At 46.3% G+C, this 20,754-nt stretch overlaps 3 protein-coding genes across 3 annotated transcripts; all 3 read right to left on the reverse strand.

The window, feature by feature from the left end:
* Positions 1-5,063: 5,063 nt before the first annotated feature.
* Positions 5,064-8,775, reverse strand: stoml1 (stomatin (EPB72)-like 1). The gene is made up of 7 exons (XM_056598405.1): positions 8,421-8,775; positions 7,876-7,982; positions 7,630-7,779; positions 6,378-6,581; positions 5,890-6,118; positions 5,599-5,796; positions 5,064-5,416 (listed from the first exon to the last, which is right to left on the reverse strand). The coding sequence occupies exons 1-7, from the start codon at positions 8,584-8,586 to the stop codon at positions 5,220-5,222; spliced, it is 1,251 nt and encodes a 416-aa protein (XP_056454380.1). The 5' UTR covers positions 8,587-8,775; the 3' UTR covers positions 5,064-5,219.
* A 157-nt stretch (positions 8,776-8,932) lies between these two features.
* LOC130389774 (photoreceptor-specific nuclear receptor-like) lies at positions 8,933-11,434 on the reverse strand. The gene is made up of 8 exons (XM_056599711.1): positions 11,344-11,434; positions 11,065-11,209; positions 10,854-10,957; positions 10,376-10,708; positions 9,907-10,088; positions 9,551-9,791; positions 9,327-9,432; positions 8,933-9,175 (listed from the first exon to the last, which is right to left on the reverse strand). Exons 1-8 carry the CDS (start codon positions 11,432-11,434, stop codon positions 9,043-9,045), a joined length of 1,335 nt encoding a protein of 444 aa, XP_056455686.1. The 3' UTR covers positions 8,933-9,042.
* A 1,551-nt stretch (positions 11,435-12,985) lies between these two features.
* On the reverse strand, positions 12,986-20,484 carry hexa (hexosaminidase A (alpha polypeptide)). The gene is made up of 14 exons (XM_056598400.1): positions 20,168-20,484; positions 18,639-18,743; positions 18,447-18,512; positions 18,185-18,231; positions 17,973-18,083; positions 17,789-17,890; positions 17,394-17,526; positions 16,917-17,097; positions 16,706-16,792; positions 16,241-16,313; positions 15,162-15,342; positions 14,837-14,927; positions 14,628-14,735; positions 12,986-14,358 (listed from the first exon to the last, which is right to left on the reverse strand). The coding sequence occupies exons 1-14, from the start codon at positions 20,406-20,408 to the stop codon at positions 14,295-14,297; spliced, it is 1,590 nt and encodes a 529-aa protein (XP_056454375.1). The 5' UTR covers positions 20,409-20,484; the 3' UTR covers positions 12,986-14,294.
* Between the last annotated feature and the right edge of the window lie 270 nt (positions 20,485-20,754).

Here is a 20,754-nt window from a genome sequence, read left to right on the forward strand (position 1 = left end):
AGACAGGAACGAAAGAAGAGATACCGGTCTGTAGTTCTGGATGTCGGTGGTATTAAGAGTTGTTTTTTTGAGGAGAGGCTTTATTCTGGCAGTCTTGAAAGACGCTGGAACGATGCCTGAAGTGAGGGAGGAATTGATAGTTGATGTGAGAAATGGCAGAATGTCGCTTGAGACATCCTGGAGGAGAGAGGAGGGGATGGCGTCAAGGGGGCAGGTGGTGGCATGGTTAGATGTTATTATTCTGTTGACCTCGTCAGAGGTAAGAGGGATAAATTGGGTAAAGACAGAGGAGGGGATGGGAGGAGGGAGAATGGAGGCAGGGATAAAAGAGGAACTAATGTCCTTCACTTTCTGGGTAAAGTAGTTAACAAAGTCATCAGCAGTGAGGCAGGAAGGAGGTGGGGTTGAGGGAGGGTTGAGGAGGGACGAGAACAGGGAGAACAGTTTCCTGGGGTTTGAGGCAGAGGAGTTGATTTAGTTCCGGTAGAAGGCAGATTTGGTTGTTGACACACAAGAGGTGAAATCTGAAAGAAGGAAAAGACAGTGAGATAGATCATTAGGACAGTCTGATCTCTTCCATTTCCTCTTCGCTGCCCGCAGCTTTGTTCTACAAGACCGTAGAGGATGGGACAGCCAAGGCGGGGGCGGTGAGGATCGCGCTGGTCTGGAGTGGAAGGGACAGAGGGAATCCAAGGAGGAGGAGAGGGAGGATAGCAGAGTGTATGAAGATTCATCTGGAGATAGTTGAGAGAATCGTTCGATAGAAGGAAGTGAAAACAGAACAGTAGAGGCAAACGTAGAGGGAGAGAGGGATTTGAGGTTACGGCGAGTGGTGACAATATGGGAACTAGATAGGAGGGAGGGAGAGGATTTCAAGGGGAGAGAAAAATCAACAAAGTGATGGTCAGACACAGGGAGAGGGGTAACGGAGAGAGCAGAGGTGCCGCAGGACCTGGTGAATATTAGGTCAAGTTGGTTCCCGGCCCTGTGTGTGGGAGGAGAAGGGGTTAGTGTTAAGTCAAAGGTGGCGAAAAAGTTGGTTAGTTCAGGTGAGTGCAACTTCTCTGGCAGGATGTTGAAGTCGCCTAGGATAACGAGTGGGGTGCCATCCTCAGGAAAGCAGCTGAGGAGGGCATCCATCTCGTCGTAGAAGTCACGGAAGGGACCTGGAGGACGGTAGATCACCACAATGGAGAGCTTGATAGGAATGGTGACCGTGACAGCGTGGAGTTCAAACGCAGATCTGGCCAAGTGTTCTAGTGGAAGGACCTGGTAGGACCACATGGGCGAGATGAGGAGTCCGGTCCCCCCTCCTCGCCCGGATGGTCTAGGGGTGTGCGAGAATGAGTAGACGGTGGAGAGGGCAGCAGGAGTAGCAGAGTTCTCTGGAGTGATCCAGGTCTCTGTCAGGGCCAGGAAGTGAAGGTGCATGAGGGACGCCTAGGCTGAAATCGAGTCCGCCTTCTTGACCGCCGACTGGCAGTTCCAGAGTCCTCCCATGACCTCTAGGTCAGTGTAAGCACGGGTGGGTGGATGGCGAAGATTAGACGGGTTACTGCGCCGAGCAGAGGAGCAATGGTAGCGCCGTCTGCGGGGTGAAATCCTGACAATGATTGAAGTATGACACATAGCTGCAATAGGGCAGGGGGCCTCCCCGGGCTTCCTCGCGGGACTCCCGCAGAGAGACTCCCTTAGTCTTCGTTTGCCGGGTCCTGACGCTACAGCTGACGCGAAAAACAGCTAGCCCTTAAGTGGGCAAAGGCAGCTCAGACAGACTTGGCTCCACCCAGCTATCATGGCTTTTGTTTCCACCCAAGTAGCCGATACTACCAAGAACGACCACTTAGCTGATCACAACCGACAAGGCTACAATCAAACTGCAATAACAGATCAAAAGTTAAATCTAGCAATCGCAATTCAAAACAAAAGGAATCTTAAGTTACCAAACTCACCTCCAGCCAGATATCACACAACCTTCTTGAAAGACAAATGTATTACTGAATTTACTCTACTTCCTCACTCTTCTAAATAGACAGACTTGGCTCCGCCCAGCTATCACGGCTTTTATTTCCACCCAAGTAGCCGATACTACCAAGAACGACCACTTAGCTGATCACAACCGACAAGGCTACAATCAAACTGCAATAACAGATCAAAAGTTAAATCTAGTAATCGCAATTCAAAACAAAAGGAATCTTAAGTTATGTTTGCAGTGCAGCATAACTGGTTGTCCAATACCACACCGAGGTTTCTGGCAGTTGGGTTTTGTTGAGGTTAAGCCTCAGGTGATTGGCAGTTGTCCAGGTGCTGACATCCGCCAGACATTCCGATATGCGTGTTGCAATCAGGGTTTTCTCAGATGAGGGGAAAGAGAGAAATAACTGAGTGTCGTCAGCATAGCAGTGATAGGAAAAGCCGTGTAATGCAATTACCGAGCCTAGAGACCTGGTATAGAGGGAGAACAGAAGAGGCCCCAGTACAGAGCCTTGAGGGACACCAGTTTCGAGCGCGCAAGGTTTGGACAAGGAGCCATTCCATGTCACTTGATAGGTGCGGTTCGTCAGGTAGGATGTGAACCAGGAAAGAGCAGATTCAGCGATTCCAAGTTCGGCAAGAGTGGCAAGAAGGATCTGGTGCTTCACCGTGTCAAATGCTGCTGACAGTTCGAGCAGAATGAGGACCGATGAGAGGGACGAGGCTCTGGCAGCACGGAGGGACTCAGTCACCGCGAGGAGAGCCGTCTCGGTGGAGTGTGCTTTCTTGAAGCCTGACTGGTGAGGGTCAAGGAGGTTGTTAGATGAGAGATAGGAGGACAGTTGGTTAGCAACGGCCCGTTCCAGTGTTTTAGACAGGAACGAAAGAAGAGATACCGGTCTGTAGTTCTGGATGTCGGTGGTATTAAGAGTTGGTTTTTTGAGGAGAGGCTTTATTCTGGCAGTCTTGAAAGACGCTGGAACGATGCTTGAAGTGAGGGAGGAATTGATAGTTGATGTGAGAAATGGCAGAATGTCGCTTGAGACATCCTGGAGGAGAGAGGAGGGGATGGCGTCAAGGGGGCAGGTGGTGGCATGGTTAGATGTTATTATTCTGTTGACCTCGTCAGAGGTAAGAGGGATAAATTGGGTAAAGACAGAGGAGGGGATGGGAGGAGGGAGAATGGAGGCAGGGATAAAAGAGGAACTAATGTCCTTCACTTTCTGGGTAAAGTAGTTAACAAAGTCATCAGCAGTGAGGCAGGAAGGAGGTGGGGGTGAGGGAGGGTTCAGGAGGGACAAGAACAGGGAGAACAGTTTCCTGGGGTTTGAGGCAGAGGAGTTGATTTTGTTCCGGTAGAAGGCAGATTTGGTTGTTGACACACAAGAGGTGAAATCTGAAAGAAGGAAAAGATAGTGAGATAGATCATTAGGACAGTCTGATCTCTTCCATTTCCTCTCCGCTGCTCGCAGCTTTGTTCTACAAGGAAGTGAAAACAGAACAGTAGAGGCAAACGTAGAGTGAGAGAGGGATTTGAGGTTACGGCGAGTGGTGACAATGTGGGAACTAGAGAGGAGGGAGGGAGAGGATTTCAAGGGGAGAGAAAAATCAACAAAGTGATGGTCAGACACAGGGAGAGGGGTAACGGAGAGAGCAGAGGTGCCGCAGGACCTGGTGAATATTAGGTCAAGTTGGTTCCCGGCCCTGTGTGTGGGAGGAGAAGGGGTTAGTGTTAAGTCAAAGGTGGCGAAAAAGTTGGTTAGTTCAGGTGAGTGCAACTTCTCTGGCAGGATGTTGAAGTCGCCTAGGATAACGAGTGGGGTGCCATCCTCAGGAAAGCAGCTGAGGAGGGCATCCATCTCGTCGTAGAAGTCCCGGAAGGGAACTGGAGGACGGTAGATTACCACAATGGAGAGCTTGATAGGAATGGTGACCGTGACAGCGTGGAGTTCAAACGCAGATCTGGCCAAGTGTTCTAGTGGAAGGATCTGGTAGGACCAAATGGGCGAGATGAGGAGTCCGGTCCCCCCTCCTCGCCCGGATGGTCTAGGGGTGTGCGAGAATGAGTAGACGGTGGAGAGGGCAGCAGGAGTAGCAGAGTTCTCTGGAGTGATCCAGGTCTCTGTCAGGGCCAGGAAGTGAAGGGTCATGAGGGACGCGTAGGCTGAAATCGAGTCCGCCTTCTTGACCGGCGACTGGCAGTTCCAGAGTCCTCCCATGACCTCTAGGTCAGTGTAAGCATGGGTGGGTGGATGGCGAAGATTAGACGGGTTACTAATCTTCGCCAAATCTACATTGCAGAGGAGCAATGGTAGCGCCGTCTGCGGGGTGAAATCCTGACAATGATTGAAGTATGACACATAGCTGCAATAGGGCAGGGGGCCTCCCCGGGCTTCCTCGCGGGACTCCCGCAGAGAGACTCCCTTAGTCTTCGTTTGCCGGGTCCTGACGCTACAGCCGACGCGAAAAACAGCTAGCCCTTAAGTGGGCAAAGGCAGCTCAGACAGACTTGGCTCCGCCCAGCTATCACGGCTTTTGTTTCCACCCAAGTAGCCGATACTACTAAGAACGACCACTTCGCTGATCACAACCGACAAGGCTACAATCAAACTGCAATAACAGATCAAAAGTTAAATCTAGCAATCGCAATTCAAAACAAAAGGAATCTTAAGTTACCAAACTCACCTCCAGCCAGATATCACACAACCTTCTTGAAAGACAAATGTATTACCGAATTTTTTTACTCAGTCCACCAGTGAAGCGATCCTGCCCTCCCTGACTCAAATTCAGCGCAGTGACGATCAGTGTTTCGCTTATGGGGGGTCCGTGGGAGGGGAGCTACACTGGGAAATGGTTTGGGGGCGGGTTTAAACATTTCATCAAAACCTAGATTTGCAGTGCAAGTGTTGAATCACTTTTCATGCTATTGGAGCTATAGATCTATGACCATTTGCTTTGTGCGACATGATCTTCTTTTATGTGTTCAAATTGTCAGATGTTGTTTAGAGATAAGGCCTTGTTTGAGCCACTCACACAGAAGTCAACTGTCAAACAAAACAGAAACATTTATTTTTTTCAATTTTATTTAACAAAGTTCAGTCAAAGATAAAGTTAACGTAGAATTGAAAGATAAATAAAGACATAATAAATAGGCTTCTCACAAAGTAAGGTCACGTTCCGCCAAGAGTCGAACACAACAATCCCAGCTGAATAAACAGCAGGAGGAATAAAACGGTTAGAAACTGCTAAGCCCTGAACAGCTTAATGAGCTCCTCCAGCCTCATGGCGGTGTTGAGGTCGCCCTCGACCCGCAGCCTCCCGCTGGCGTACGCTCCGTACGGCCGGAGGCTGCCTTCGAACAGGGCCAGCAGGTCGCTGTCGCTGATGCTCAGAGTCACGTCCGGCTCCCGCAGAGGAGCGCCGAGCCCTGCATCGCCGGCGCCTGGAGGGACACGCGTTGAGACACAACGTTGGGATTCACTTCAACAAGATCCGCATGAGCCTTGATTATTAAACTACTACTTAATATTCACTCCTTCATTTTAAGTGCCTTGATTTTTCTTTGTAGACACCGGGAGGCTGTGGACATGGGCGTCCGAGCCCAGGGCCACAACGACCACCCACCTTGACTCAGGTCCACATAGTAGCTCTTGCACTCTCCGTCGCTGGAGCTGATCCGGAAATGGAAGCAGGCCCCCACCCTGTTGACCAGGCTTTCCGAGAGCAGCAGCCGGACCACCCCCAGCAGCTGATCCACCGACCCGGCCGGGCTCACGGCCGGCGCTGCGCCGCTCACCTCATCCGTAAACGCGACGCTGTCCCCTGGGAGCAGACACACAAGAGAAGCATTCAGAATCCATGCAAATCAACTTTGACATTTTCTTCCGTTTTGCTCTCTGAATCCCGTCGGCTGACCTGGGGAACCCGTCTGGGGCGGTGGAGCTCCACCCTGGCCCATGAAATGCATGGCAAGCTGCTGAATGGGACCCGCCAGGCCCTCCAAGCCCTCCAGGCCAGGCACGGACGGGGGCAGGATGAAGCCCCCCGTGTAGGCCTCGTCCGGGGGCTTCAGCACGGCGCCCAGGGTGAGCTCCACCCGGTCCACCTCCAGCCCCCAGGGCCGCGTCATCTCGTTGATGTCCACCTGCGGAGGGAGATGGCTCGTATAACATCAACCACGCTTGTGGTGTGTGCGTGTGTGTGTGTGTGTGTGTGTGTGTGTGTGTGTGTGTGTGTGTGTGTGTGTGTGTGTGTGTGTGTGTGTGTGTGTGTGTGTGTGTGTGTGTGTGTGTGTGTGTGTGTGTGTGTGTGTGTGTGTGCGTGCGTGCGTGCGTGCGTGCGTGCGTGCGTGAGTGGATAAGCATGCGCTATGAAGGACATCCAGTAGGCGCCCTGGGTCTCACCCCGAGGTATTCCTCCAGTTTGAGCCTCTCCCCCTGGACCTCGCGGACCGTCTTCTTGCTCAGGCTGTGGGTCATGGCGTTCTGCGCGGTCAGCCTGGTTGAGGCGTTGAGGTCCTGGACGCACGCCACCGACATGACCGGGTTCCAGATCCGGAACTGAATGTCGGCTCCCATCAGCATAATGCCCCCATCCCGTGTTGTGACCTAGCATGGTAGCGTTAGGGATCTGCTCAGCTCTTCACATATAGCCACAAAATGGCCCTGGCTCAGATAATGGGAGATCTCTTAAATGTGACCTATCTCTATGAAAGAGTTAGGTCAGACTTTCGAGAAACCGCCGTCTAAATGGACGAAGGGTGTATAGAAGGGAGACAGCTAGTGGTGAAAAATTATTAATCGTACGAGACTTACGAAATATCACATTGTAAGCACAACAGATCTAAAGAAACCAAATCTAGAAGGGGTTTGCACTGACGTAAGGTAAAATATGTAACAAATGCAATGTAGTAAATCCTAAAATGACCATGAGATGACATAAACATACCAAATACTAGCTTTTCCGACCACAATGCACCTGTGTTTTTGCCTTTGAAGTTCAACCCTTTGAGCTTTGAGACAGCGGAGTCGGAGCAGGAGGAGACAACTCTCTCCAATGTTGTGACTTTGGACTGCAGCACCCATTTACACTCTCCCCATAAACCCATAAACGCTCTGTGTCAAAGTGACGGATTGTACCTTGGAACCATTCAGGTGTGATTTAAAGAAGGGAAAACATTCAACTAAAAGGGGGCTTCACTGTGTGAATTAGAAACCAGTCCATTGACAATTCACGTCTTGGCCACAATGGTGATAAAAATGCTAACTAACGCAACATATGTAATTAGAGAGAGGAATGGAGCTTTCTCTAGGGACAAGGATCATTTATACAAAGGTGTATTACATTATAGTAATCGCTAGGTCCCTTCCTATCTCCAATCGAACTGTGTTACGTTTGCTAGAATTTATATCGCCCCTATCGACAAAAAGTCTGATACTGCTACCATCATCTCTCTCTATTGTGTCGTTTCATTTAGTTATCATTCACACAAGTTTCTCTAAAGATGCTCAGTCCATGCGGCAAGTGGGTCTTCCCATGATCAGACTCCATTTAACCAAATAACACAATGAAGTGTCTTACAAGAAAGTGTTATTAGTCACAAATCCGTTCTAAAGAAACCAGAACTATTAAAAAGTGATACTGTGGCCGTTCTACCTGGCATGGAGGTATGTTGAAGGCGCGCGTGCGGAGGTCGACCCTCTGCCATTGGTCGATGAGAGGGAGAAGGAGAACAACGCCAGGACCCCTGGGGGGACAGACCCGGCCCAGACGGAACACCACCAGCCGCTGGTAGTTAGGAACCGTCTGAGAACCGTTTAGAACCAGAGAGCACAGTTAATATTATCAGCAGCCAACCATTGTATTAGATGTAGTATAATAACTGATCAGGATTAGGCTTACTTTGAGGACAAACCATCCTGATATGGGGAAGCTTATGAACGTGCAGATATAGGCCAGGAATATGACAATCATGTTGCAAATCCATGACAGCCATCCTTGGGAGGAATCTTAATAGAATGAGGAAAAGATTAGCTGCAGCATGAAAATGTAAGTTGTCAGCATATTATGTCGGAAGGATCTCAGGCTTAACAAGCAAAATAAGGGGTTTGAGATAGTCAGCAAAAATCTGTATAATAATAGTGTGGTGCTTCCTCATACATGCCATCACCGGTGTTTTGGCCATAACATGGTTATATAGTGTAGCACTCATTAACAAATTTAATAAAGCCAGGTTTGTGGGCATTCATATTGAATATTCAATATGAATATAGATTCATATTGTGTATCATATTTGTTTTCAGGACTTGAAAGATGAAAACGAGAGGGGGGTGGGGGGATCGCTGTTATTGTGTTTATTGTGTTGCTGTGGGAGGGTCAGGGGACAAAGACAGATAATGAATTATACAAACATCCTACTTTGAGTTGCTATGACTAACGTTACTTACCAGAGAAGTCGTTGTCTATTATCTTCGGGATGTAGTCAAATGAGTGCACTTTGTTGTGGTAGGGCTGCTGATCTCTGCCACTGAATAACCCATGAGAGACACCCCCAGGACTGCTCTTCTCCAGAGGGTTGTACTTGTAGCCAGGCGCTTTGCCGAACATTGTCATACAGGTGATCGTAAGTTGGTATGTATAGAATTGCACAACTTCATTCTTTTAAGCGTGTTCCTCTAAAACGCCTTGCCCAAAATACAAAATAATGACAGGTAGGACTTCCCACTGAACCGTTGTTGTGTTTGGTGCTTCCGTATATTTTTCCTCTACACTTTAAATTTGGCGTTCAAAGGCCTAGCGGTGCATCACTGCCACACTGTGGTGTACGTGGGAACAGGCAGTCAGAGTGATAGCGGGTTATATCTGATTTAGGCCTCAAAAAGTCAACAATGGGTATAATCAGTAGCTACAAATAATGAGTTATTATTCATATTCTGCAGTGAAATGTTGAAAGGCATTTTCGGGAAATGTTTATTGTAATTGAAAAGACAGAACATAGAAAAGAGAGCAGCAGAAAAAGAAAATGCTACCATTAGGGTCACGAGTGAATGTTCTGGTGTGGAGGCGTCTTTAGTTTCTGAACATGTCACAGAGTAGCTTCTCCATGGGAGTACTGCCAATGGTGCTGCGGAAGAACGTCTGCTCTATCTTCTCTGAGCTCACAGAGTGGAATGATGGCAGCAGAAGCAACAGCCTCCCGAACCTGTGATCAGTGAAGAACAAAGAGAAAACTTGTTTGCGCTGTGGCATCGAAACAAGATTGCTGCAGGATGTCTGATCAGTCTTTGGGTTTGTGTTCATTTCAGGTCAAGTGATATCAAAGGAATTGTTAATGGGGTTGGGTACTGGCCTACCTTGCACTCTGACTGGGGTGAAGGGAATGGATGTGCTGGCCCAGTAATACCTGGGACTGGTCCTGCAGACTCTCCACTTGGTCTGGATCCTTCAGACCGCGTGCCTCTGTATCAGAGAGTCAAACAGACATCTTTAGCATTACGTAGATTAACAAAAATATAAATGTGTGTTATAATCCATGCATGCATGCAACCCCAACAAACCCAAACAGAGCGTATCTCACCTGGCTTGAACAGGACGATCGCCTTCAGACAGGCAAACTCTGTGGGATCCACAGCCAGGACCTTGAAGCGGTCAAAGACATCTCCCAGGCAGTGTAGGTCCACTGTTGGGAGACTGGCCTTTGGCTGCTCAGAGGAGGGGCGGTCTGGACGAGAGAGGAGGGGACACTTGTCCATGGGCAGGGCCCACTGGATAGCACTGAGCAGAAACAACTCACTCCAGGCCTCCTCCAGTAGAATCACCTGGAAACAAGAAAGGAATATAAGGAATGACTCTAGAAACCTCCCGTGAGCTCAGTGGCATGGTCTATAAGGACCATGAGAGTTTTGAATGGTGTTCTGTGTGACTGAACCTGACCTGGTCTCGAAACGGAAGGTGGGAAAACACTGGCATGTTTTTGGCCCATCTCACTGCCATGAAGAGTAGGTGGGCGGAGACGTGGTCCAAGCTCTCCGGGCCGGACAGGGGATAGACCCTGCAGGGTGCCTGGCTCTGCTCCCTCTTTGGCCCCTCTGTAGTCATATCAGGGGTCTCCTCCACTGGAGACCGAAACACACATGATCACACTCGTGTTTTTGTGTTGTTGTTATTACTGCACCCTCCTTGTCTACACCCCTACTGTGCAACACAACATATTTTGTCAAACACATGTCAGCAGCACTAAAAAATATATTTCTGACTGTCTGGTAACAAATCCGATTTGTTCATTTGCTTGCCACTTCAAAATCAATCGCTTTTCTCTTAGTCACCGGATTAAAGAAGAAGCAAAATTCAAATGGTGCTTCCAGTATAAACCAGCACGTATTCTGCACTCTGTTCTCCTCACTCTCTCCAGGGTCCCGCTTGGCACAGGTCTCTGCTGTCAACAGGCTAACCATCAGCCTGTGCTGCTTCCTGGGACTGCTGCTGCAGCTGCTGCTGCTGGGAGGGTTGCTGAGACCCTGCAGGTGGGGGCGGTCCTCAGGGCTAGTGCTGAAGGGCGGCGTGCTGGCGGCTGAACTGACAGAGGAGCAGAGGAGGGGGCGGCCGGGGGGCAACGTTCCGGGCGGACTGCAGGCAGGGTCCCGCGCGTCGGGGAGGTTTTCCTTCTCAACGTCTGAGCTCACAGAGTCCAGGCCGACCCGCGCCATACTTCGGGGCTGTCGCTCGTGTTGCACGGCTGAGCAGAAAAAATCAAGGCACGGAGAGGTTGTCTTGAGAGGGAGAGGCAGTCACTGGATGAGAGGGTTGAGTTTTGCCAGCCGCCACATTTCTATGGTTCGTTTTCTAATATTCAGAGATGGATATGGATTCTGTTCACTCACCCTCTCTGTTCATGCCAGCTTGCAGACATCTTTGCAGTCTACAAGCTTGACACTGGTTCCGATGAGCCTTGTCAACAACGCATGTTCCGGTACCCGTCTGACACCTGACACCAGAACCCCACCAAGCAGACACATGTATCATTTGAAAGACCACCTACAGAAAGCCACGTGGCGCACAGGATTGTTAAAAAGGCATTGCGTCCCCCCTCACCTGTAGAGGAGTCGCCGCCGGATGCTGCGCTTGAAGAACCCGCTGCAGCCATTGCAGGCGTGGATTCCGTAGTGTTTACCGCTGCTGGAGTCAGCACACACTCGGCACACCAGACCCCGGACTGCTCCGTGAGGGGGGGATCTGCCTATGGATACCCGAAAGCAGAGTAGAACTAGTTAAATAGTTAGTTGCAATTTTAAATCTCAAATGTTGGTCTAATTCACACTGTTTCGTCGTCTTTTTTAAAATGGAATGTAAAAGTGATTTTTGGTGGCTTACCTGTTTGAGGTCCATCGGCAATATGCTGAATTCCTAAGTCATTTATGTTTTCAGGATGTGACATGTTGCTCTTAGACATGGGCTCTTCCATCCTGAGAATACTGCTGCACAAAGTATCTTCTGTGAAGAGGATCCTGTTCTTCTGAGTACCTACACTTCCAAACTGGATTGTGAAGCAGCTTCCTAATTCTATCAATGGTTAAAAGGTCCATCCAGTGAGGAAGAACCAGGCTGAACCAAGGCAGGTCCCAATATAGTTTATTTGAGGGCAGAACATGCAAGGTCCCTTCCCATGTGTAGAGGTCCTTCTGCTGGCTGTTCCTGAAGTGTCTTGAGGTCACTGAAGATGCTATTGAAGTTGCAGGAGCAGACACTACTTCACCCTCTTCTTATTTTCCATCTGGCTTCCAAAATGAGTATGTGAACCAAAGTTGTTTGGGGGGGGGGGGGGGGGGGGGGGTTGCTTCTTGAAAACAAGGAGCTTAGCACTAGGCGCTGTGTTAGCAAAGGCTGATTTGTCATCCTCTTAATCTTTACTGTCCTTAAGGGTAAGACTCGGTCACAGCCTTTAGGGAGTGAACAAGTGGTACATCCAAACCATCTTTAACATTGAACAGGTCCTTTTTGTGGCCAACAATGGACAACATCAATTATTTACGCATCTCAAATTAATTTGAGTGAATTTGAGACATGGGACATGAAAAATGACACTGAGAAATCTGGAATTATGAGGAGGATGTTGAAGAAAGAAATGGTTAATATTTGTATGATTTTTTTTGAATGTTTGGGTATTCCTTTTCTTGGTCTTCATCGATGACACTTAACAGCAATACCCTTGCCATCTGGCTTTGGGAAAAAAAAGACATAGAACAGACACCCAAATCTGCCCTAAAGTAGCAAAGTAGCTTACACCACCATGAAATGTTTTGTTGTCTGAGAGGGATCATGGAACCATTAGCTCCAAGATTGAAAGAGCACTAACGACTTGACCCGTTAGTCCATGCTGGTGCCATATGGTTGCTGCTCTTTGCAAGCCCCTACGGTCTCATTAGCCGGCCGACGTGAAACTGACTACTCGTTGTTGTCCCGAGGTCAGCGTTTTGTCCTCTTTTCCTTGATAAGTGGATTTAGTTGAACATATGACTTAAGACAGGATTACTATAACTTCCAGGTATCCACTGAGCTGTCCTGCCGGTGGGACAACGTGGTGGCTGTGTAGTGCGCCACTAGGCCTATGGGGTGGCCATGAAGGCACCGGCCACAGCCCTGCTCCCTTTCATGTCGAACGTCTGATGAAGTCACTCCTGATCAGGGCGAGCCAAGAGCCCTTCTCTCTGTTGCTCCTAAGCAGTGTGTAAAAGGATTACAAACTGCTCTTAAACTCTTTTTAAATGCTGTCCTCGTCTCTGCTAGCGCTTTAATCTTGAGTTGGGGGGCCACTCACAAGGCCCGTCTTTTTAAGATGTTGCCGTGATCATCAATGTAAACAATGCTGTATTTTAACGTTTACAATTAAATACGCTTTTATATTTAAATGTATATTTGAATGAGCCAATGGAATGGCTGAAAAGTTCTGTTTAACTGTTCTTCATTTTCCTAACAGATTACGGCAGTATCGCGAAACACGCTGACGCATACAAAGTGCGGCACAGAAGCTTTAGGGGGAGGTGAGTGACCTGCCTGCTGCTCCCGTCAATGCCAGGTGACAGGAGGTAAGGTACCGGCTGAGGGAAAGCGACCGCAACCGAAGGGAAGGAAGGACATTGTGATGGGGGCCCAACACTTTGAATCCACAAATAGTGGCTAGGGCCTGCTCACAGCTGAATGTGCTTCGGTAGCGTGTTGGTAAACCAACAATCCTCTAATCAAACAACAGGTAACATAATACAGTATCATTTCCAGAATTCTCTGAATAAAAATATCTCTCCTTATTGTCACATTTTGTCAAAGGGCGACAGCAAAGAGTTTGTTTGCCTCATTGAATGCAGTGTTGTGGGGGCCTCAGGCGGCAGATTCCAAAGTCCAGGAAACCTTAGGTTTATTCAAAGATTTTATTATTTCAAAAATGATTAATAATAAGGATGGCCCAAATCAAACAATATCATCCAATTCATATAGTGCATTTAATGATTAGAAAAAGTAAAAAATATGAATGTGTTCATAAGCTCAAAGCTAAAAATAAAAGAAGAGTAGTTCAATTCACACCCTTAATAGCAAAAGAATTCCAGAACAATGTGTTGTGATCTAATGGATAACTTGGCGTCATTTGTAATTAAGAACCTCACGAGGCTGGTGCGTTTTGATTAAGTGAGTTCATCTCAGGAGGACGGGTATAGAATCAAGCTGCCTTTGTTTCCACGAGCCACCGTATTTCTCCTTATAATGCTATTCTGGCAATTAAGCAGAGTGGGGGAGTCAGGTGTGTGTGTGTTGGGGGGTTGAGAGCAGCATTGAGGCGTCAGCACTACTACCCTACTACGAGGGGATCACCCCAACCTGCCATCTGCTGTAGGAGTAGCATGGCTGTAATCCCCACAATGAGATGTGTGAGGGCGGCTCTGTCTGGGCCAATGTCGTGGTTACTGAACAAGTACATTCAACAGAAGAAAGATGTGTTCAAAGTCCACAGAGGCCTGCTCCACATTCTTACCATCCTTTCTAGCATAGATTCATCTTTATGTCTGGAAACAATTCAACCAAGGTTTACCCCTCCACTGCATGCATCCCACAATCTAACAGCAATTTGAGAACCAACTTTTTTTCAATGGTAGGATGTCCACTATATTTTGTGCAACCAAACTAAAATAGTTAAATGCAACAACTGGCCATAACAAACTAAAAACTTGCAACATAATAATCCCTGAACAGACACGTCATACAGGCCTTTTGATAGGGTGCATGAGGTATCCAAAAATGTGAACTATTCCTTACAAAAAAAAAGGTTTTCTTCCTCAGATTCCCCGGTACTCGTCGCTGCAGTGGCCAGGGCTAAGAGGCTCCGCCCGGACGCCACGCCTTGGGAGGAAAGAAGACTTTAACTCACGAACCTTGTTTATTAAATGTTGAACATACAATCCCCAGACACTAGTGAGGCTCATACAAATATTGATCATCTTCCTAAACAAAACCTAGTAAGTAAGCCTCCTACTATAAGTAATACTCACCTACTATAATTACTACTCATCTCAGTTGTTTTTGGGGAGGATTGGGACCATAAGCGGTCTAATTCAGTTCCAAGTCTTTCTGGATTGCATTCTCTAGAACAAAAACTAGCGGCCGCTCACCTGAGAAGGCTGCAGCGGAACGCCTGCAGACGGGGGAAGGCCGCCTCCGCACTGCGTGTCTGGCTCTCATCGCTCCACAGTCTCTCCGCTGCGGCACACGCTCTCGGCCTGCACACACACGGCCACAGCAATGAGACGTACAGCGCAATGCATCAATTCTCCCCATGGCTTCTTTTGAGCCCTGACGAGAAAGAGTTACTGTCTCCTACCAGAGGCGAGGAGAGAGGTTGGTGGCGTCGACATATTCCCCCCACATGCTGACCTCGCCACCGATCACCAGCTTCTTCTGCTCCTCCGTACCTGGGGACACAACACGTGAAACTCTCAGTTGCCTTAATTATACTATCTTCTGCATCCACGCCTCATCACAACAATCCATCAACAAGAGGTTAGTGTTCAAAGTAAGCCATTTTGTGTTTAAAAAGGCATGCATGACAAGCCTGTGTAAGTGTGTCTACGTGCGTCCTACCATTCTCCTCAATAAGTAAGCACCACCACCACCACCTAATACTACATGAGCCATGGCACACACACCAGAGAAGTTCAGTGGCTGCACATTGTAAGAGATCCGCCAGTCCTGGCCATAGGCGATGTGGTTGATGTACCACGGAGCTCCCAGCAGGACCCGGTGGCCCGCCTTTGTCATCCTGCTCGTCTCTGCTTTATATTGAGCAGGGAGCCCTTTCCAAATGTGCAGAATCGTGTCCTTGGGAATCTAAGTGTAGGCATTGACCATAAGTATTGTTTTGCTCATCTGCTCTATTATACATACATTATATGCACACATAATGCCAGTAGGACATATAAACACAGCAACATATCATACTGGTTAGTTAAGACATGGTTAAGACCCACATTAAAAAGAATGTAATGCTTCAGAGTTTTAATTCTGAAACAAAGCTTTTTCCTGCAGCCACAACTAATTCAATGTTGCTAGTGAATAGCCTTAAGTTAAACGTGAAAGTCATTACAATGGTTTCCCATTGAATTAGTGAAAAGAAAATTATATTTGGATTAAAAGAGATGACTAAAACGGATCTGATTATAAAGAAGCAATCCAGAAGGGCACGGCGAAGTCAAGAGAAATTGTCACTTCAAATCTTTAGTGCCACCTAGTGGTATATTGATCAATACACACATACTATGGGCATGATCGAAAGAAATCTTTGCAAAAACACCACAAAACACTAAAATAAAAGAAGCCACATCAAGACACATCGACTGCAATCCAACACAGCACACATGGTTGGCGCTGACCCTTGAATGCGAGGGGCCACACTTTGTAGTAGCGGGCCCAGTTGCGTATGGGCACTGGCTGGTCTAGATACCAGGGAGAGGCCAGAATCGCCTGCAGCCCTGCCTTAGTCACCTTGCGGAGCTCACACAGATAGCAGCCCCTTCTCCATACCTCCACCACTTTTAGAAAACTGTGCTGTGAAACAATCATCTCTTTTTTTCTCAAAACATAAATTAAAAAACAAAAATCATAATTAATTTAGATAAAGTCCAACCAATTGGTTGGACATGGTTTGTGGTATGACGTTAATCTTGATGACATTAAGTTATACATTAAAATACTCAAGTGGAAGTAGAAGACTGAAGTTGTGACTTACCCGCTCATGGTAGTCGAAAACATCTTGCCACACGATAGAAGTCTTGTTTAAATTTGAAGTGATGTTTACTATGCTGGGAATACGGAAAGCGTCCTCTGTTACATGCGGCAACACGTTCCCCCCAACAATGTACAAGCCCCTTTACAGGAGAACCCACATGTAGTTCCACTCGGATCAATATATGTTAATGGTGCTGTCAGTAAGATTGAAGAGCTTTTAACCTAAGTGTAATTTGTTCGAAACGGTATATTTGTTCATCTGTTAGTTAGTGAAATGCACTGTGAGAATATTTGTTTGTGTTGACTGTGTGCGACTTTGAATGAGCCTTATTAGATTTTAGAAAGCTTCCGGCTCATTTCTGACCAATCAGGGCATCCCTTCCAGGGTTTGAAAACACTTGTTTATGGCAATTATTATGGCAAATATACCATTTATAAACATGACTACTAATATCCTGCTACTCACTTCTCCATATAGAAGGATTCCAGTTTGGTGTAATCTTTCCCAAATCCCATCTTCTGCATGAATGCCCGGACATCAGGGTTGGACTGCCTATAGGATATGTATTCATGTCATTTATATTGATTTTGGTTAGTAAAACATACTTTTTAGATGAAGACTTGTTTGAACTACATTATGAGGGACTTATTTTATGATCCATCAAGTTCAGACCTACCAGCAGCTAAAGTTGACCTCGTCTCCCCCCAAGTGGAAATATGGATCAGGGAACACTGAAGTCACTTCCTTGAGGAACTGGCTCATGAATGTGTAGCTGAGGGCGGACGCTGGGTTAATCGGTCCAAATGTCCCCGACGGGGAGCTACCTTTGTAACAAGGGGTCAACAAATTGGGCTGCCCTGCATAGGAAAGGAATTGGGAGAGGAGAGGAACCGGAGGGCCATTTAATCCATTACACCATACCCAGACGATTAGAGACAAGTGGAGTAAAAAAACAGCAATAGTTTAAAGTACTAGATAATAATACTTTTTATGGACACAATTTACAAAAAGGTGAGGGGAAAAACATAAGCAATCAGCAGTTAAAATAACGCGGCTCTGAAGACTAAATGTAGCACATATGCACAAAAGCTACAATAATAACATCCACCACTTTACTTATGTCACTAGGTGTGAGGGTGGATATTAACCGTACCTTTCCCCCATGACTGCGTGTGGCCGGGTGAGTCGAACTCTGGGATAACACGGATCCCTCTGAGCCTGGCGTGGGTAAGCACCCTCCGCACATCAGACTGGGTGTAGATGTGACTCATGGGGTGGTAGGCACCCTGGGTCAAATAAAAGGTCAGAGCGGATTTCATTCATTTGTATTCAAATATTTACAATATTGAGGTTTTTTTTACATACCATATGCCTCGGAATATATCCAAAATATCATGTTGTTTATGAACATACTTGTGAAATGTTACATTTGAAATTTGTAGCGAAATAATGCCTAGCACTGCTTCGTCAGCTCTTGTTTCAATCAATCATTTTGTAGGACTAATACATGTGTTCGGCAGCACTGAGGGGGCAGAATGTTAGCCTCACCTTACTGCTTAGGTCTGGAAAGGTACGACTCTGGTAGGGGAATGAGGGATCATCCACGATGTGCCAGTGGAACACATTAAATTTACTATAGGCCATGGCGTCCTGAAACACAAGGAATTTGGGTTTGTATGGCTGTTGAATATTGAAACACATACTTGTTGTATCAGAGTCCCTTGAGTATTACCAGGGTGTTTAAAATGGCCTTCAATGGCAAGAAGTGGCGGGAAGTGTCCAACAAAATCCCTCTGTACTGGAAGCTTGGAAAGTCCTCAATCTCTGTCTTGTTTATGAAGTACTACAATAAACGGCACAGGGTGGGAAAAGACCGGACGTCAATACTTGATGGAAGAAAGAAAGAAAATAATTGTATACTTAAAATAGACACTCCTCTCTCACAGTGCCGTCTTCATCTTGTTGAACCAGTTGGCTGAAGGTTTCCAGACCTGTTCAAACAGAGAACACAATTGCTAGATACCACATAACCTTTCCCTGATTTTATCAACCAATAAGTCAACAATGGCACAACATTTTGTATCAAAAAAATGTGTGGATCACCTTTCTTAACAGAGCTAGTTGACTAACTTTGATGAATTGAAATAATGCATTGTAATCCTTTTTCCTCCATGATAAAACACAGTATGGCAAGGTAGGTTATTACCTCTGAGAGCACCCCACACCGTGTCTGAGTTCAGAACTGCCTGTCCTGCAGATACATTCAGCTGGTCTACAACACACGCAGGAGCCATTAGAGAGACAAAACAATACATAATGGTAAACTTTGCCAGAACCCCTGTTAAACGTGTCAGACACATAATGACGGGTTTAACATTCACATTAATTTCTTCCTTACATCTTTCCGATGAGCCTTCATTTGGGTAGCCATCGCAATCTTTTTGGTGCATCGTGACCACCAAAGAAAACGCTTTTTCCTCAGTTGAAGGGAGGACACCATTACCTAGAGAGTTTAGAGAGTTTATAAGTTAGCGTAGAACATGGTGAGAGTATCCTATTACATTGCACAATACATTGTGTTTGCTGGCGTTTATAAACTAAAACGTCATTAACCAGGATACGCCTCAAGTTTCTAAACGTCCACCATGGTTTAAAATCTCTGTTAAGAAGAAGTGAATCCCACTGGCTCTACCAATGAAAAGCAAAAAGAGAACCGGTGGAGTGTAACACACATATTACCTTATATTATACAGGTTTAAAAGTAATAAACTGTGCTTAAGTCCATCTATGCAATATTATACGGGCCATACGTTTTGAAACTGAGCAAACTTGACTAAGTTGGTAAAGTGCATTCTAGACACAAAACATAGTAAGCTGGACAATGTCATGCATGCTACAATGACTTCTATCAACAGCAGCTCACCTTTATGTTGTTTATTGTTTTTATTATACACCCTCATATAGGCTATCTTATACCCCTTGAAATGTTATGGAAGGCACGATTAAAAGTAATATCATAATAACTGCATTATACTCATAGACAATAGATCTGGGTGGCCCCAGACCTTTTGACTATGGGGATAAAGCATAGGTATTATGATTGACTCTACAAAGGACTTGACACAACAAAACAACCCTCGCCACAATGCAGTGACCATGAAGCATTCCGCCACTCATATATCTGACACGACTGCAATGCCACCACATACCCAACACAACCGCCATGTAGAAGACGACGCTGAAGTTGGCATCCGATTCGCAGCATCCGATTCGGCTTGAAAACCACTTAGAATCTTCAAATCGGTCCTGATTGAAAACCACTACACCTAGACTCTTCAAATTTGGACTACATTATCACAGTGAGGCTATACATTATGTAAAACATAGTTTCAGATTTGTGAAACCTTTACCCTATTTGTGAAAATGCAATACAGGCTTATTTGAATGCTTTTTAGGGGTCCAGACCGCATTGCATTTTCACAAATAGGTTAAAGGTTTCACAAATCTGAAACTATGTTTTACATAATGTATAGCCTCACTGTGATAATTTAGTCTAGATTTGAAGAGTCTAGGTGTAGTGGTTTTCAATCAGGACCCGTTCTAATGCGGTCTGGACCCCTAAAAAGCATTAAAATAAGCCTGTATTGCATTTTCACAAATAGAAAAAATGTTTCACAAATCTGTAACTATGTTTATTATAATGTATAGCCTCACTGTGATAATTTAGTCCAGATTTGAAGAGTCTAGGTGTAGTGGTTTTCAATCAGGACCGATTTAAAGTGGACCAGCTGCTGAATCGGATGCTGCGAATCGGATGCCAACTTCAGCGTCGTATAAAGAAGTACAACTACAACTATATCTAGCCTGGGAGAGTAGTGGGTGGGCTGAGCGCCTGCACGAAGCCTTTTTACTTTAAAACTGGCTTACCTGAAGTCAGATCTGGGAAGATCAGAGGAAAATATCTGATAAACGCAGAGTCCAATAGAGAGCAGTCTTTCATAATGGAGGCTTGATCTTCTCCATAATAGAAGTTGAAATGAGTCGGGCTCAATGGATACCGTTCCTCTGAAATGGCAAGTTTCTGTGGTAAAGGCCACATGCTTTCCACTGTGTTAAGGTCCAACACTAACATCATCAGCGCAGGCAGACATATTGTACAGCTCGCCATTACCGACGGTCAGATTGTAGGGCAGGCTCCACTAGGTTTCAGCGCTGGTAGTACCGGGTAGTCAGGTGCTCCCAGTCAAGCAGTCACATGACTTACGGGTAGGGACAAGGTGTGGTTATCATGGGTACAACAATTAAAGACTAAATAAATAAAATAAATAAATACATAAGCAAACAATGCCGATGGCAAGTTGTTTTAACAGACTTATAATGCACCACAAAATATGTGCAATGTGCATGAACCTCTGCAGAGGTGTGAAATACTTTGCATTGCAATAACCCGCATATATAATATTTTTTATTAAGGCAACGCTTCAGAACTATAATATTATGTCGTTGCACGTGTT

This window comes from Gadus chalcogrammus, chromosome 9 (genome assembly GCF_026213295.1).
Source record: "Gadus chalcogrammus isolate NIFS_2021 chromosome 9, NIFS_Gcha_1.0, whole genome shotgun sequence".
NCBI lineage: Eukaryota > Metazoa > Chordata > Actinopteri > Gadiformes > Gadidae > Gadus > Gadus chalcogrammus.